This window comes from Myiozetetes cayanensis, unplaced genomic scaffold, assembly GCF_022539395.1.
Source record: "Myiozetetes cayanensis isolate MyiCay16 unplaced genomic scaffold, myiCay2020 scf1, whole genome shotgun sequence".
In the NCBI taxonomy this organism is placed as follows: Eukaryota; Metazoa; Chordata; class Aves; order Passeriformes; family Tyrannidae; genus Myiozetetes; species Myiozetetes cayanensis.
This window is the reverse complement of record NW_026086604.1, coordinates 115,172,132-115,188,786: the sequence shown is the minus strand read 5'-3', so window position 1 is coordinate 115,188,786 and position 16,655 is coordinate 115,172,132. Positions and strand designations below refer to the sequence as shown.

General features: G+C 36.5%; 1 protein-coding gene across 5 annotated transcripts in view; it reads right to left on the bottom strand.

Moving 5' to 3' along the window:
• The window catches only part of TBC1D5 (TBC1 domain family member 5), a 315,237-nt gene that overhangs the window by 147,437 nt on the left and 151,145 nt on the right, over positions 1 to 16,655 (bottom strand). For all 5 annotated transcript variants that reach the window (XM_050307600.1, XM_050307606.1, XM_050307620.1 and 2 more), the window contains one exon: positions 11,142 to 11,208. In XM_050307600.1, coding sequence (XP_050163557.1) covers positions 11,142 to 11,208 — 67 coding nt within the window. The remainder of the gene's footprint in view (positions 1 to 11,141; positions 11,209 to 16,655) is intronic.

Below are 16,655 nucleotides of genomic sequence, written 5' to 3'. Positions count from 1 at the left end.
CCACCTTTAGGTTGTACAATGAAAACAAAGGCAAATGCCAATCTTAATGTTTTCACATTATTTTATAAATATTTTTCATTTTAGATTCTTATTTAACTATCCTAATATTCTATTATACATGTTGTAGACGTATATATCTATTATTCGCAATAACACATGCATATAACATATGACCTGTGAGAGGAAAAAATTGTTGGATCAACATTTCTTTAAGAAATTTAATTTCTCATGCTGTATCTATACAGGAAATGTCCAATGTAAAATATTTACTGGCATGAGTTAGGGACAGTTGCATTACTTCAAAGCGGGAAAAATGCTCAATATGTATGAACGAAAAAGCAGGCAAATCAATGGAAGGGATGACGGTTGCAGGTTCGTTCTGCAAGATTTGTGCATAGTTCTCATCTGTTCCTTTCCATCTTATGAAACATACACTTATGTCATAACCACAAAAGTTTAAATCTCTCTGCCAAAAAATTTTAGGTCTGCTCTAATACACATGCTTTCTTTCTTGTAAGAAATGAGGATGACCTCTGAGAAAACTGTATTTAGAAGCATATTTTTCTCTTTCTTTCCAACAGGAAATGATTTGTGGATATGATTCCTGTTAAGAAAATTACAAGCATCAGATTTTCATATATAAAAGTTTAAAGATTTGGAACAAAAATGTCTCTCTTGACTGTTAGAAGGGAGCACAATGAGCAGGTCTTTACATCAGAAAGTCTAAGTAAAATTTTACATTCACTTAGATACCATTTTTTAAAAGGTATTTGAATACCTAAGGTCTAGCATCTTAGTAAAAGACACTGAGCTGGTGCAGCGTTGGAGAGAGGTAACAAAGAGTTTCTTCCACTGATAGACAGAAGTAGAACATTCGTCTCTGGCTCTGCTGCTAAATTTCAATCTGCAGCATAATGGCAAAACCAATACATCAAGCACAGATACGTAGAAGAATACAATGGCAGCCCACGTAAGCTCCTTTCAAAATAAACACTGTTCAGAAGAGGAAGAAATACAGTTGAGGGAGAGTGGTGTAGCATAGACAGCAATTACTGCTGCTTAACTTTTTACCAATTTAGAGGATAAAGCTGGTGATATGTAAGAATGCAGATCCTGCTGAAGTTTAAAGCTAGTGTAAGAAGTATTTTTGTACTATGATGTTTAGACAACAGCAAACTCTGTGGAAGACACTAAAACTCATAGAAAAGTAAAAATGTGAACAGCCACACTAAACTACAATATACACCAGTGAAAAAGGGCAAAGATTCAGTTCTGCGACTGCAGGGGCTCAGACCACCATGTAAATATTACTGTCCATAATTACTTCACTTTCAGGTGAAACTGCAGGTAGCAAAAAAACCCTGCATCTATCAGGTCATCAGACAGTGATGTCTCATGCATTTAAAAAATATTCCATTCCAAGTTTTGAAATCCATTTTTTTTTATGTCCATGGTGAAACAAGACCAATTTAATATTTACAACAACATTCAGATAACAAAGAATATTTCTCAGTCCATGGAAGAATACTGCAATACTACTGAAAGGTATGAACATTTGCATACATATGTAAGATTTCAATCTAAATCTCAAGCTTATGTCACTCTCTAGACGAATATTAAAGGATAAAATGGATAGCCTCATAGAGATCCAAAGAAAATTCTTAAGCAGTGCTGCTAGTATTGGCAAAATCATCTTAAAACAATGGTGTGTGTGCTTCCAGAAAAGCCAATTTCATGTTTTTATACTATTCTTTGTTCATCTTCAGAATGTGCTTTTTAAAATGTTGAGATCCAAACCTGGCTCCCCAGAGGCACTCAATGAAGCAAGAGGCTACTGGGCAGGCCATCAGAAAGAAAACAAATTCTCAGATTATTGTGTCATATGTTTTGCAATATGAGGTATTTATTGATAGGAACTTTATTAAGTGAATGTAATATCTATATTTAAATAGAGGTAACAGTTCTTTTCAAACATACTGCATAAATCCAAGAAACATGAAGAGTTTGAATTATTTATTATGTCATAAAATCAACAGTTGAGAAAAAACTGAGGTAACTGCCAGGAATGTAATACAGAGTTAATTCTATAAAAACAAAGGGGAAAAAACAATTGAAAGGTAGCATCAAGTAATAAGAAGTAGAATTTCTAAAAAACAGTTCTGAAACACACAGATTTTTATTTGCTACCCTGAAAATCCACTTGACAGCTTTAATGCGAAAGCTTACCAATCTGCTAGGAAAATATATGTATTTTCCTCTGTTTCTCAAAGTCCTGCCTCAGGATACAGGGCAGAGCTAACAGCCATGTAAGTGTGAATATGCATGGCTGTGTTGCTGAGAGGCTGAACATTCAAAGGGTAGATTTTTCTAAACAGTTCAGGTTTCATCTACTTTTGGCTGACATACAGTTAAAAATGTTTGCATGAAGAAAGGTAAAATCACTTTCTTAAGGCAAACATTCCAGCAAATACTTCAAGTTATTTGTTAGCTATGCTCTTTAAGCTACTGGCATGTTTGTAGTACAGTTCAGGGAACTGAAATAAGGCTGCAGTGACGGCAGGATGCTTTGCCAGCACGCTCCCTAACAGCACTGGGTCTGATGCAGAACCCTAAGACACCCTTCTTCATATTCCAAATTGTCCACTTCACCTTGGTGGTTCTCAGTCAAAGAGCCACGTTTGGTCCTGAGAAAGCACACCATTTCCAACCCTTTAACGGTTTAACTTTTGCAGAAGAATTCTCTTGTTACAACCATTTCAAAGTCCAGATTTCACCAGCTTGTTTTCCTCTACTCTTTACTTTATGCATACATTTGCAGAACGGTGAGACAAAATGTAGATATTATGTTCAATTATCTTTATATTTATATTGTAACTGAGTTTGTCAATTACAGGGTCAAAGCTTTTTATTTTAAATCCCCTCAACACCTTTGAAATCCTTTGCATATGCACATAGAACATTTACTTTCTACTTCTCCTGACTACAGTTACCTTCTGCTGTTTTACCTCCTGCTAACTCATACCCACAGCTAAGCAGAGCTCTGTGAATTTTATGTGTTCACATGCATGCAGCCTTGTTTTACAAACAGACATGCATTCTTTAAGAAAGAGGAAAGGTAAGAGCTTCCTGTAGGACATAACAGAAGTTAAAAGATACAGCTCTACAAATCACCCAACTAAAAACCAGATGTAATAGGGAGAGGGGAGATACTTGGATTGCGATTACTCACACTTGTTGTGACGATACTTAAAAATAATGTACCCAAGTCCAAGACTCGGATGACTTTATGATGTGCAGGGTGACAAATGCAAAATTCTAGTCAGTGCTGCTAATTCCATCTTAACTTTGTAACTCTGTCCATTTTGCATGCAATGACATAATAAAATGAGTGATCTCATGATATAACTTTAATCTCTTGAACTGACTGCACTTTATTACCATCAATGAAAACCACGTACATTCACTAAAAGCAACTCTTTCCTATTTAGATTTATTTCAGTTGTACACTATTTAAAAAAAAATTTTATTCACAAGCTTCTTTGGATTAAAAACTAGTTGCTCAAACCTGCCATCTTCCATTCAAGTTTTACATACAGTTCTAGGTTGTGGGTTTTTTTGATTGCTTGCTTTTTAGAAACCAAAATGAAATCACATATCAGATGTATTTTGAGCAGAGTGTAGAAAAATCACAATATCTGGTTTAACCTTCAGTAGTTCCGTTACAAATGCTGTACACAATTCTTTACTTCAAAATCCCAATGAGCTAATGGGAGCACTGAGGTAGTACTCAGCACAGAACTGATCCTCTCCAGGTTCTCTTGCTGCTAAACACAGACAACTCAGAGTTCTGTGGCAAATGTTCTTTCTTGCTTTTATGTCACTGTGCATCTCACGAACTAAAAGCTAATGCCAACATGATTAAGATCTTAAAACATGTACTTAGCATCAAGAAAAAATTCAGTGCCATTCATCTTTCAGTGTTAGTCAATTTCTGCAAAGAGAATGTGAGTTCTGAGTTTTAAATGAATAACAATTATGAAGTTCACTGCATTACTCAGTCCCACTGACCTTCAGAACTTCAACAAATACTTCACATTCATTACTGCCAGATTTTGTGTTAGAAGGCAGAAATGTGAAGAAGTTTTGGGGCCAAAATGAAAATCATAACAGCAATTCAACAACAGCCTCCAAAATTGTGTCCCTTTTTCAAGTTTACTAAGGGACTAACAATGCTAAAGAAAAAGGAAAATATTTTCATAAAAAGAAGAACAAAATACTTCTGAAATTTCTGATATTTCTGATATTTCTGACCTCGTATGGTATGCTGCTCATGCTATCTACCTTAGTACTGAATTTTGATTTAGAAAAACATTATTTTTCATGAATACAGACCTTCTTTCTTCTGCTTTCGCCACAGATGCCTCCTCCTGACTTAAAGTAATTCCCTCTTCACAGTTTTGAATAACAGGGCTACAGAATGATTGAAGTTAGAAGGGACCTTCGCAGGTCATTTGGTCACCTACAGACAAGTGTCCAGAACCATTTCCAGACAGTTTTTGAATATGTCCAAGGAGGGGGATGCCCCAATCTGTGCCAGTGCTCTGTCACCCTTCAAGTAAAATCCCTCCTGATGTTCAGTTGGAACCTCGTGTATCTCTGTTTGTGCTTATTATCTCTGATCTTGTCACTGGGCATCACTGAAAAGAACATGTCTCTGTCTCCTTTATACTCTCCAATCAGATATTTAGAGACTTTGAAAAGATCCCCTGAGCCTTTTCTTTGCTAGGCTGAACATTCCCAGGTTTCTCATCTTTTCCTTATAGGAGAGATGCTTTTGTCCCTTCACCGTCTCAGTGGCCCTTTCCTGGACACTCTCCAGTACGTCCACATCTTTCTTGTAATGGAGAGCCCAGCACTGGACACAGTACTCCAGACAAAGATTACAAGGGAAGAATTACCAACTCTGATCTGGCAGAACTCTTGCTAATGCATCCCAGAATACCATTAGCTTTCTTTGCTGAAAGGGTGTGTTGGTGCCTCATGTTCAATTTCATGCCTACCAGTACCCCCGGGTCCTTTTTCCAGCCCCCAGCACGTTAGCTGCTTCATCACCATCCCTGGCATCAAGGTGAGGTTAAGTGGCCTAGTTTCCTGCATCCTTCTTGTGTCCTCCTGCATACAACCTTCTTGAAGACAAGAGTGACATTTGCTTCCCTCCAGTCTTCAGCCACATCTCCGAATTTGCTATGATAGTTCAAAGACCATTGAGAGTGAAAAAGAAATTTATAATGAAAAACACTTTAAACATCAGTAAGGGAAAATATGGCATCAGTTGAATATGGTGTCAGCAGTATACCTGCCAATTTTCAAGTACAACTGAATAAAATAAGAGTACACTAAAATTTACACTTGGTTTCTATGCAAGTTAGAAAGAAACTACCATTAGCTCTTCCACTGTCTCTGTGTACTAAGTCTTTTTGTGACTAATACATAAAAAACCCCATTCTGCCAATAAAAGATTTTGGCACTCAAACCTTCTCTTCTGATTCTCTGTTGAAAGTATCTCAAGCTTTAACTAATGTTGTTAAGCTTGCTTTCCCCAATCCCAGAAAGCAAGTCTATATTACCATTTTTACTTCTTTAGGAAGTAATGTAATTTTCACTGGAAAAGTTAAAAAAATCCACAATTTCTATCTGCTGAAATGTTTGTATCTTAGAAAAAGTATACTGCATATACGTTTTCAGTTCCTTAATGACAATTTATTTTTCTTGTCTTATGATATCCTTTGCCAGTTCCTGAGGACACCAGGCAAGGAATGTAGAGAGGATCAGTTGTGGACAGAAGTAGTACATAAAAGGAATTTGACAAGACAGAGATGGAAATTATGTAAGTCTCTTTAAACAGGAAAACAAAGGAAAGTAATTTTAAAACAATTCAGAGAAAAACAGAAATCTAAGCTCTCAATAGGTATGACAGTAATCTGCTAGGATTTGGAGAAGAAAGTGTTGAAGGAAACTTGTGATCAGTGCAAAGAGCCACTTTCTCTTGCCGGAAAAAGAAGATTTGCAAGATGGAATTCCTAACAACATCACAGACATGGACAAAATGAGAGTACTGGCACAGAATACCACATCCAGAGGAAGATTCTTAGCACATTACAAAGGTAATCTCTCAGAAGAATCACAAAATTCAAGGAAAGAATTCTTAGAAAAAAGAAAAATTCACACTGAAAAGGCCTCTTTGCACATAAATAGCATCGACCAGAACAGCATCTAGCAAATGGTTTGAGGTAAGACAAAATAAACGTGGATACCAGTTTCACTACTTCCTTGTGGAAAGACAGGAAGGATTCAAATACTGAGAATTCTCTTTACAGACTGAAGGTGCGGTGCCAACTTCACTGCTTTGCCTTCTGTTCCCAAATTTTTGTATTTCAAAATATTTGAAAAACCCAATAGAAACAAGCTTGTTCTTTACAGGTCTTGATTATGCAAGGACACACAGCGAACAAAGTTAGGAAAAATAAGATTGTAATTGCACAGGGGTGGCTTAAAATTAAAACAATAAAGTAACATCATTTGTGTATCAACAAGACTAAATAGGCTTGTGTAGATGGAAAATGGCTGCTTCCTGATAGATTAAGGCAAATTTCTCCACAAGAGGAGGGCCATATATAAGATGTATAAATCTTCACACTATGTTTAGCATAGAAGGATGGAGGCTACATAAGCCATTTCTGTCTCAACTGCCAAGAAAAGCCATAGGTCAAAGAGGAATCAAACTGGTTTCAGTACCCACTTTTGGAAAGGGGTAGAAACAAGGAGGAACAGCTTGCACCCCTTGCCGTTTTTCTCCTGTATGCTCAGTATCAGTCCTGCAGTTGGCTGGCACACAAGAAACACGCCACAGCCAGCAGGACCACATTGCCTTTTTGCAGCAAGAAAGGAAACATCTGGCAAGTAGAATCTGTAAGAAGTCAGGGGAAGAAAATGGAAATGGAATACAGAAATCCTTCTTCTAGTAGATCTTCTGCCTGTTTGAAGTATGAGCCGAAGGAGGAATACACCTTGTCTACGTAACCCACAACTCTGAGCCATCATCACTTGTCACCTAATTTAGGCCACACACGAAAGAACTTTATTTTGATACATGGGGTAGAAATTAAACTTACGTACATGTGCAGAGATGTATTAAGAAACTATCCAGCATAGCAGTCATGGGTCTCTGAATCATAAAGTAAGTTAACAACATGAGTATGAAAAGCAAGCTTTTTTAGGCTATATATTTATTAGAAGCAGTATTAATGTATGAATCCACCTTGGAAGAAAATAAGTGTCCTTGAGATGTTAGATTCTATCAGCCAAATTGAATGTCTGCATCAATGGCTCTCCCTAAAAGTCATAATTAGGTCATTAAAATATATTTAGAAAAATAGCCTGTAAAATAAAGTTAAAAAATACTCACCTTCATTTTATTTCATAGGTCACTGTTATACCATCTAATAAGATAATTAAAAACATGCAAGCAGCTGGTACTGAGGCTAAACAGATTAATGTAATAGTCTGTAGTCATATGTGCTGGCAAGGGGTTCACCTCTTTGGCGAGGAGAAGGTCAGCTGCCCTTGGGAAGGGAGGAAAAAGACAGTATTTCTACTTTTCAGTGGCACTGCATTGCAGATACTGAAACTAGAGACCCCCACCTATTTTTCTTTTTCCTCTTGGTGAAGTCCAGCCCATTGGACATCCAGAAAAGGCTTTAACCATAGCAGTAAAAAAAATATGGTAGAGCGGAACTTAAATATTTTCCTTAAGTGTCTTACAAATTAAAGATGAAAGTTACTGTATGTCTAAATCCTTGTTCAAATGTTTCAAATAGTGAACTTCTAATTTTGATGACATGGTTCTAGGGAATAATTTTCATAATTTCTTATTAGAAAAGCTTTCTCCCAAGTCCACAAAGAATAATTCCATCAGAGCCTAAAGACCAGCTAGAAAATTTTCCGTGACCTGACAGGACACATTTACAAACTCACAGAACATTTAGAAATATGTGTCAGTCACACGTGCTTTTCACTTACATTACTTACAAACTTTATGACCTAATGGGAAATGCTCAGTATCTGAACACATGCAGCATTAAATCTGTGCCATGATCAACACAAGCAAGAGTCACAAACTCTAAGGTGACACCATCATATTAAAAATAAAACCATACAAATAGTTCTGGAGCATCATAAATATATCAAAGGATAATGATCTGTCATCCTTTATTAACACACACACACACACACACACACACACACACACTCCCTCCACTTGGACTCTTGTACTGGAGAGTGTCAAATTGTCCCTTAAAATAGAAAGGGTGGGAACCAAGTAACCTCCCGTGGGGTTTATTTTTTATTGTTGTAAGACTAATATGCTTTTAAGAGCACTTTAATAACAAAACATATTCACATTCAAATACTTTTGGAGTTGTCTCTTCTCCTAATAAATTGTAAAGGCCTGCTACTGATAAAATATAAAGCAACTTTTGTTTCAGTCAAAATCTGCAGCAGAATTTTTTATGCATTAGCATTCTGCATGTATAATATTTACCACAATCCAAAGATGCCTTTGTCTCTTTTAGAGAAAAAATTCACTAGCCATTCTTTTTCAAATATGATAGACTGAAACACATTGGGTAAACAAGACTGTCATCAATTTTACCAAATTACTAACTTACTGAAACAGTCTCATCATATGATAGGAGATACTTGCCACTGAACAACAAATATTCACTACACACCTCAAACACTGTAATGCTACTTAATAACAGTGATAACTTGCCAATTTTTAAGTCAGAGGTTTCTTTCATATATATGTATACATATACAGTTCCCCAGCACACACACACACACACCCCTATCTTCTCTACTGTCTTGCTTTATTGTCTTGCCTTTAATTTATAACAATAAATTGTATATGGGACTGCTTTTAAAAGATTAATTAACTTCAGTTTTCTAAGTTGGGCTGTAATCCTCTCTGACAGAATGCAATTATTATTCAGCGGAACTCACAGAAAGCATTACATTTATTATATGTGCTTTGGACAAAGGAATATGGAGGTACATGGATCATCTTTAACCTCTTCTTAATTTGTGGAGCATTAAAGATGGCTGAGGATTTACTATGGTTTAGGCTGATTTGAGTAAGTGGTACCATGCTCTGCCCTCCCACTTGTTTCTCTCTGTCTGTGCTAGCTACTTTCCTTCCACTGGCACTGATACCCATCTGAAGCTTTGGCAGGAGGACACTGTGATAGAAGTCATCAGAAAGCTCTCCCTGTGAAGAATGAACAGGTTGGGCTGGGTTAGCTCCCTAGCTCCCTGAGAGACAAGGTGAGCAGGGTAGGAAAAAGGGGTCAGACCCCAGCTCCACAGCTTACACTCTCATGGAACCAGAGCCCAGATGAAGCCGGTTGCTTCTTTTTCAAGTGTTACCCCTTGTCAGGTACAAAAGCTGGAGCTCTTGAGTTGATGACTTTTAGGAATAAGTGTCCTGGTATTAATGGCAGAGAGAGCTCTCAACTTCTTTTTGTTCATCTGGCTAAATTCTATTTTGTCTCTTTTTCAGAGACTGCTGTGTGGTCTCTGTATCTACATATGCTTCTCACCTAAAAACCATGAAGATTGTTTGGGTTGGTATTTTTGATCCCTTCTTTTAAAGTATATAGTATGTTGCATGCATTAGAGAACATGAACATGACAAGAAATAGAGTCAGGCAGAACCCTGAAATGGATCTGCTAACATATTTTTATCGAAGTGAACATGCTAAGTACCCTAGAAAGATGTTCATCACAAAGTAGATGTCATTAGAGCTGACTTACTAGGATACCTAAATCAAACCTCCCCAGTCCCACCGTGCCCCTGCAGGCACACCCTTTTTTCCAACCTTGCTCTCAGTCCAGAAGCTTCCTCTGGGTGTTTGAATCGCAGCAAACTCTTTGCTGTTCCCTCTAGGTCCTTACGAAAACTCTTCCTTTTCAACATCCTCAAGACCAGGCTGTTTGCTCCTTGCTCTCCTTGGCAATCTCTCAGTCTCCTGCATGCAACAGGCTCCTCCAGCATTGTGTCCCTCCCTGCCACCCCACGCCTGAAGGCTCCTCATGACCAGCATAGCTCAGTGCCTGCACCACAGTGCGGTATTCCCCACCCAGCCCGCTGCAACCAGGACAAGGCAAACAGGCAGGTTCCTCCTGCCTGACTACACCTCTTTGAAGTACACACTCCAACAGACTACAAACAAAAACCGAAAAAGATGCCAACCAACACAGTTCACTAAATGATTCCAAAATAATCATGTGGTAGGTTTGTTTTATTTTACCATATTTAAACATCAAAATCAGATGTAATCGTTCCAGTTAGCATAAATCATACTATTAATTTACTAGTCACAAGGAAAAAGATTTTTTTGTAGGAAGGGCAATATTTTGAGGAGTGAAAGATGAAACTGCATACCTGCTGATTATCTTTCTGTGCTCTCAAGCACAAGACACCCTCTGGTATGCACCCAAACAAGACTCAAGCTCAGTGACGTTGCTGCATAAAGTTACTGAGTATCGTGTTTCTTAAGCTGGTGTTTACTACCAACAGAATTGAAATATTATTTTCCTATCAAATAACCTCAAATTTAACTAATCCTGGGTTTGGTTTTTGACCTGAAATAATGAGAAATAGAGTTCCACGTGGTCCATAGATCCAGTTACTTTGGAGAAGATCAGAAAGGTGACCACTGGTAAATTGAATATTTCAACATTTAGCTTAGTTGCCATGAGTTTAGTTGATACTTTCTACTTTATTGCATACTTTGGAGAAAACAAAATAAAAAAACCCCTTAAAAATATTTAGCCTTACCAATATCCTGTACTTTCATTAGCAAAGCAAGTTGAACAACTTTCTAAAAAAAAATAGTAATCCAGAAAATAACTTTTCAGATCATTCCTTAACTAAATTCTTCATGTTCAACAGTCCACTGTTTTAATTTTGATTGCTCAATCTTTCTAAAGTATAGGACATGCACTTTTGCTTTAAAGAGATTATGCTGCTTATTAAAGTCAACCTTTTTAAAATTAGAAAATAAATATAAAAAATTACCAACCTGTAAGAAATAAAAGTTCCATCAGAATCTGAGGTTTGGTGTGTGCTTCCATTTTCATTTGATACCCCTAATAAAAAAATAAGAGAAAACACCTTTAAGACAAACACTGATAACAAATAAAACAATATTGATAAAAACTGCAACCGATTTTACCATGTGGTGGTAACTTTAGTTACGACAAAACCCACATAAAACTTACACAGACAAATCTCAATTTTACATCTTCAGATTCTTAGAGCTCTCTTAAGTAGCCTTCATGTTCAGTTTGGGGACTGAATGTTTGCAAAATCTGATACTTACTTTCACTTTAAGTTCTGACTGAATTCCTTCTCAAATTATTAAACACAATTCTACTAGTGTAAGCTTACAGAAGTACACCATATAAGTAGATGAGTTTGGTTTTACTAGCATTAAGTCAAAAAATGTAAAAGTTCATCTATTTTGTGAAACATTTTGAGTTGACTGTAGGATACCAGATATTTTTTTGTCATAGCACAAGTTCAAAGCTTGTCTGAAACTACCTATTAAGATGTCTGCTAAACATCTTGTTTTACATCCTGTGGGCTGGTGATACATAAAACAGTGATGTTCCTAAAAATCACGGATTACAAGGAAATTGTCCTCTCTGTAACTACTTCTATTGAAGGACTTGTAAAAGCCAGGAGTCATGTAGTCTTCAAAGCAAATTTATTCTTGTCCTGCTTTATACTGTTTATTCTTGCCCAACCTGTCATTTCTCTTGATAACTCTTCTATGTCCCTTTATGCCTCCTTAATTCATTTACAGATAGCACTGTGCACCTCTGTTCTGCTTACTGAAATCAAGGTCTTTTTTCTAAATGAGGCCACCCCTTATTTCCCATTTTGTTTAACTCAGTAGTTATTACATATGGAAAAGAAGGGACAGGAGCTACAGACAGCATACCAAAAGTTTAGTTGATTATTGGGACAGTGGTTTTCTTCTCTATCAAAAAAATCTTGCTCAATACAGCCTATGATCATGCCACACCATCTTGCAGTTTCACAGTAATCCTTAACCAACATGCCTATATGATCACTCTCCATTTTTATTTATGAAATTTGCAGTTTACAGTAGAAATTCTTGCTGGTGAAATACTGTATTTCACACAATTTCATGTTGTTTGCAGTCCTCTTTTCTTCAGAAAGGACCAATCCTACCTGAATACTCTTTTTGCTCCTGCACTAGATACTACCTTGTAATAAATTTTCTTAATAGAAGTATATCTGCTCTCATTCTGTGGCAAAACAATAAATGAAAACACTGGATAAGATCTGTTCAATCACAAAAATTCACCAAAAAATAATTTTTTTCATTAAAATCTGCATTTCTTTATTTATCTTAAAATTAGTACACTTCATTAATCCCCATCCTTTCTATTTCACAGCATCTCCTGTGGCACTACATCAGATGATTTACTGAGGTCCAGATAGACTTAATGTATTTCCTTAATGTATATTTTGAGAGGCGAGCAGGTTAGCTGGCACAGTCTCCCATTTAACAAAAACAACAAAAAAAACCACACCTGCAATAAAACTTATGTCATTTGCTTTACTTTTCTCTCTTACTTCTTTCATAAAAACTTTTCTAAAGCTCTGCCCAGATAATGGTCAGGCCATGCAGATGCTTTGCTATCACCTTTTTCCCACCCTCTTAGATTAAGTACAGGTACTACATTTCCATTTCTTCAAATATATGTTATCAACTGTGAACTAAAATATTAAAAAATTGTTCAATGCTGCACTATTCGTCAGTATTCTTGAAAACATTCTCTCTTCAAGTCAGATGCTTTAATCTTGATTAGTCGTGCTAATTTATAGTATCTCTCAACACTCCCATTTATTTTATTGATTTATTTTCAGGTCTTTTTGCCTGAAATTTCGCTTTTACTGAAAATTAAATATTTTCCAATTTATACCATACCTGGATTATATTTAGTATTATTCGTTCATTTGTACTGCACAATGGTTCTAGTTTTCTTCCCTAGAAAGCTTCTTTACATAGTCAAATAATATTTTCTTGTTAATTTAAATTCCCTTCTTATGATCTAATTCAACTTAACTTTTGTTGATTGCCACTATAACCCCACACTTCTGATATCCAGGATGTGGCCTTCTTTGCAGATCAAGCTGCTTTTCTGTTTCTTTCAGGATCTTTGTTTGCTTCTCACATTCCTTTAAAAATATTTTATCATTCACTTTGGTATAACACTTATGAGTGGTTTTTTTCTCATCTAATTGGAATGCAGTTTTTTTATTAACTTTTGCACCTTTGTCTAAAATAAATCCCTAACCTCTACTACATTTTAGTCTAATATCACTCAGTCCAGTTGATTTCACTAATTAGCTCTCTCAATTTATTTTGAAAATGGAAATCCTACTCAATCAATCTGCTTTTTGTTTACTAAATTCAACTAAATTAACAACACCAGATATTTCATCCAGGAGCCGACCCTTCCATTATTAATAACCATCTGTTCATTTTTTTTCCTCATATCTTGTAAAATAGTCTCCCATACTGGGACAATTTTCAGTAATACACTTTTTCATATACTGCCCATCTCCACATCTGATCCTGAGCATTCAGAGAAATGACTGAACTATGTTCAGTCTCTTTCAGAGTCATATGGCCAGGTGCAGTGATACTGGGCAACTGTTACAGGGACACAGCACATCAAAATGGGTCCTACTACACTTTATTTATACTTAGACAACTCCTAAGGATTCACCTATCACACTAGTCAGACTTAAAAAGGAAACTCATCACACGATGCTAAGTCTGTATGCTGAAAAATACCTCTTTTCAAGAATGGCAACACAATCTTCCTCCTTTCTGAAGAATGAAGCTTAAGAATCTCTCAAAAAAATGCAGGGCCTTCATCATCTTTCAACAAAACTATTTGTCCTGCTTGAAGAGCCACCGGACATTGCAAAGAAAACCAGGAAAAATAGCTGTTCTGTCACCAGGGTCCTGCAACAAACATTTGGTGGGATCCTGGTTCTGCGACATCCACTGAGCTGTTCTTCACAAACCACTCTAAGTGCAGCTTGCTTTATTCTGAAGACAGCAATCTTCTTTATTTAATTGATCACCAAAATACTTTAGCATTCTTAATTATTTACTCATTGTTAACAAATCTCACTCTCATACAAGTTACTGTTGGGCATTTTTTGAGAGCCGCTTTTGCTGCTTCATGGTATCATTAGCAGTAGCTACCAAAATTGGATAGGACTAGGTGTATTCAGCTCCCAAACTCAGGATTTAGTAGAGCAGGCACTTCTGTGATTGCTCTCTTGCTCTATCCCTTTTAAGATAGGTACCTCTGTTATGACACCTTGAAAGATAATGAAGACGTCTTTCATTGAAAGTGATAAAAATCATAAAGCAAAGTGCAAAGCATTCATTGACTTAAAAGAAGACTCTAAATTTTATCTAGTTTTATTCAAAAGGCTTTCAAGAAAATCCTATTAAGTTTCCCTAGTCAGCAATACTTGAGAACAAATGGGACTGTTTCTTCACTAAAAAATGATATTAAGCTGTGGGATTCCCTGCCCTGGATCACCTCTTCTCAGGAATGTTCCAGTTATATTCCCTGAAAGGTATAGTGAACTCTCAGTAGAACAGATACATTTCTTCCATCTTCTTCACTGATAATGACCCAACTTTCTGGCAAAATTGGAATGTATACTGAACAGTTATGAATATAAGATTCATGACGGTGGTAATGAAATTTGTGGTCTCCTTTAAAAGTACTATTTGATTGAGTATTATCCTAATCTTTAATTTAATTCTGAGACTCAATTACGGGAAGAATGGCTCTGCTGAAGAAACAAGAAGATGCTGGACCAACCCTGCCACACACCCTTAGCTTTCCTAATTTCAAATGCAAAAGCTAGGGGAAAAAAGGTAAAATAAATATTGTCACACTTCCAGAGGAAAAAGAAGGGAAACAAGCAATACCATAACAAGTATCCGTATCAAAGTAAGTATGGCTTACAGCACTAAGAGTAGTTACTGGTTTTAATACAATAATAAAATAAGGCTATATCCTTCCAAAGGGACTGAAAATGATCTGGATATCTTCTTGCTGCTGCTTTAACTGTAGAAACTCCCTCTCCCAGGAATGAAAACTTTCTCTTGAAAGAATTCTGTTCAATTGCCCCATTTGAGCAAAATCTGTTCTTGTGCATGAAAACCAAGGGCTAAAGGCAGCTGGGACTCGAGTAGCTGGGAGCCAGCACTGCTGGGCACAGCCGCAGCCTGTTTCAAGCGAATTTGTGCAACTCAAAATTGACACTTTCACTAACCAGTCAAAAAAGGACATTTCAAATGTTGGCTTCTTTAGACTTCTGAGATGCATGGAGAAGGATCTGTGAACTGTACATTTGATAGGGTATTAGATTCACCCAGAATACACAGGCTTGTCACTTGCAGTAACTGTTTTCTTTGTAAGAATACATGTAAGAGCTCTTTGTAAGAATATGTAAGACCATATTTGAGATTATAGACATTGCATAAAATAGGAGAACCCAGAATAAGAAGGATGTCAACCACACTTCCTGAAGATTATTTGAAAACCATGTGTAGAAACTGTAACAAGGAAAAGCCAAACTGAAATACGCACTCTATTTCTGTATTTTTATTTTTTTAACAGCCTATTATACTGATAGAATCACAGAAACATTTAGGTTGGAAAAGACCTCTAAGATCTTTGAGTCCAACCACTAATCCAGCACTGCCAAGTCCAGCACTAAACCATGTCCCCAGGTGCCACGTCTTTAAAAATGCCAGATGCCTTTGAAATACCTGCAGGGATGGTGACTCAACCAACAGTACATTTTCTCACAGAAGAGCTTACACAAGGGTGGTAAATAGGTTATCACTGTATATACGTGTGCCCACACATAGACATGCATATATGTCTGTATATGTGCGTAAAAAAATATAAATATATGTAAAGACATTTCCTGAGTATCAAAGCATATTTTCATAAAGTAAAAAATGGAGCTTAATTATTTTGTAAAGGAGGAGTACAGCCATAGAGCAAGGCCATGTCACTGAAGCTGCTTACCTTCGTAGACTTGCAGCAGGTTGTGATAATATCCCACATCTTCTCCATAAGAGGTCCAGTGCTGAATTTTTACATCTCACAGGGTTTTATGGCTGGCAGTTTAGGAATTTCTGATAAAAGTGATCCTACTTAGGAAATCAATCTGCATTTCCCTGCTTACAAGTGCCATAATGGAGACAGATCCTTCTGCTGACCTGTTTGCACTTTGCTTAATATTTTCTTTGTATTCTAATCAAAGGTTAAAATGTTGTTAAAGCACAAAATTTATTTAACAGTTGTGAAAATTTAAGTTGATATAAAACACTCGATCATTAATGCAGTGTTTTATGATTAGAGACAAGAAAAATTTTAACACTAATCTATGCTTGCAGTCTAAGGTTGTCAATTCTTACAACATGACTTCAAAATTCCATGCTATATTAATT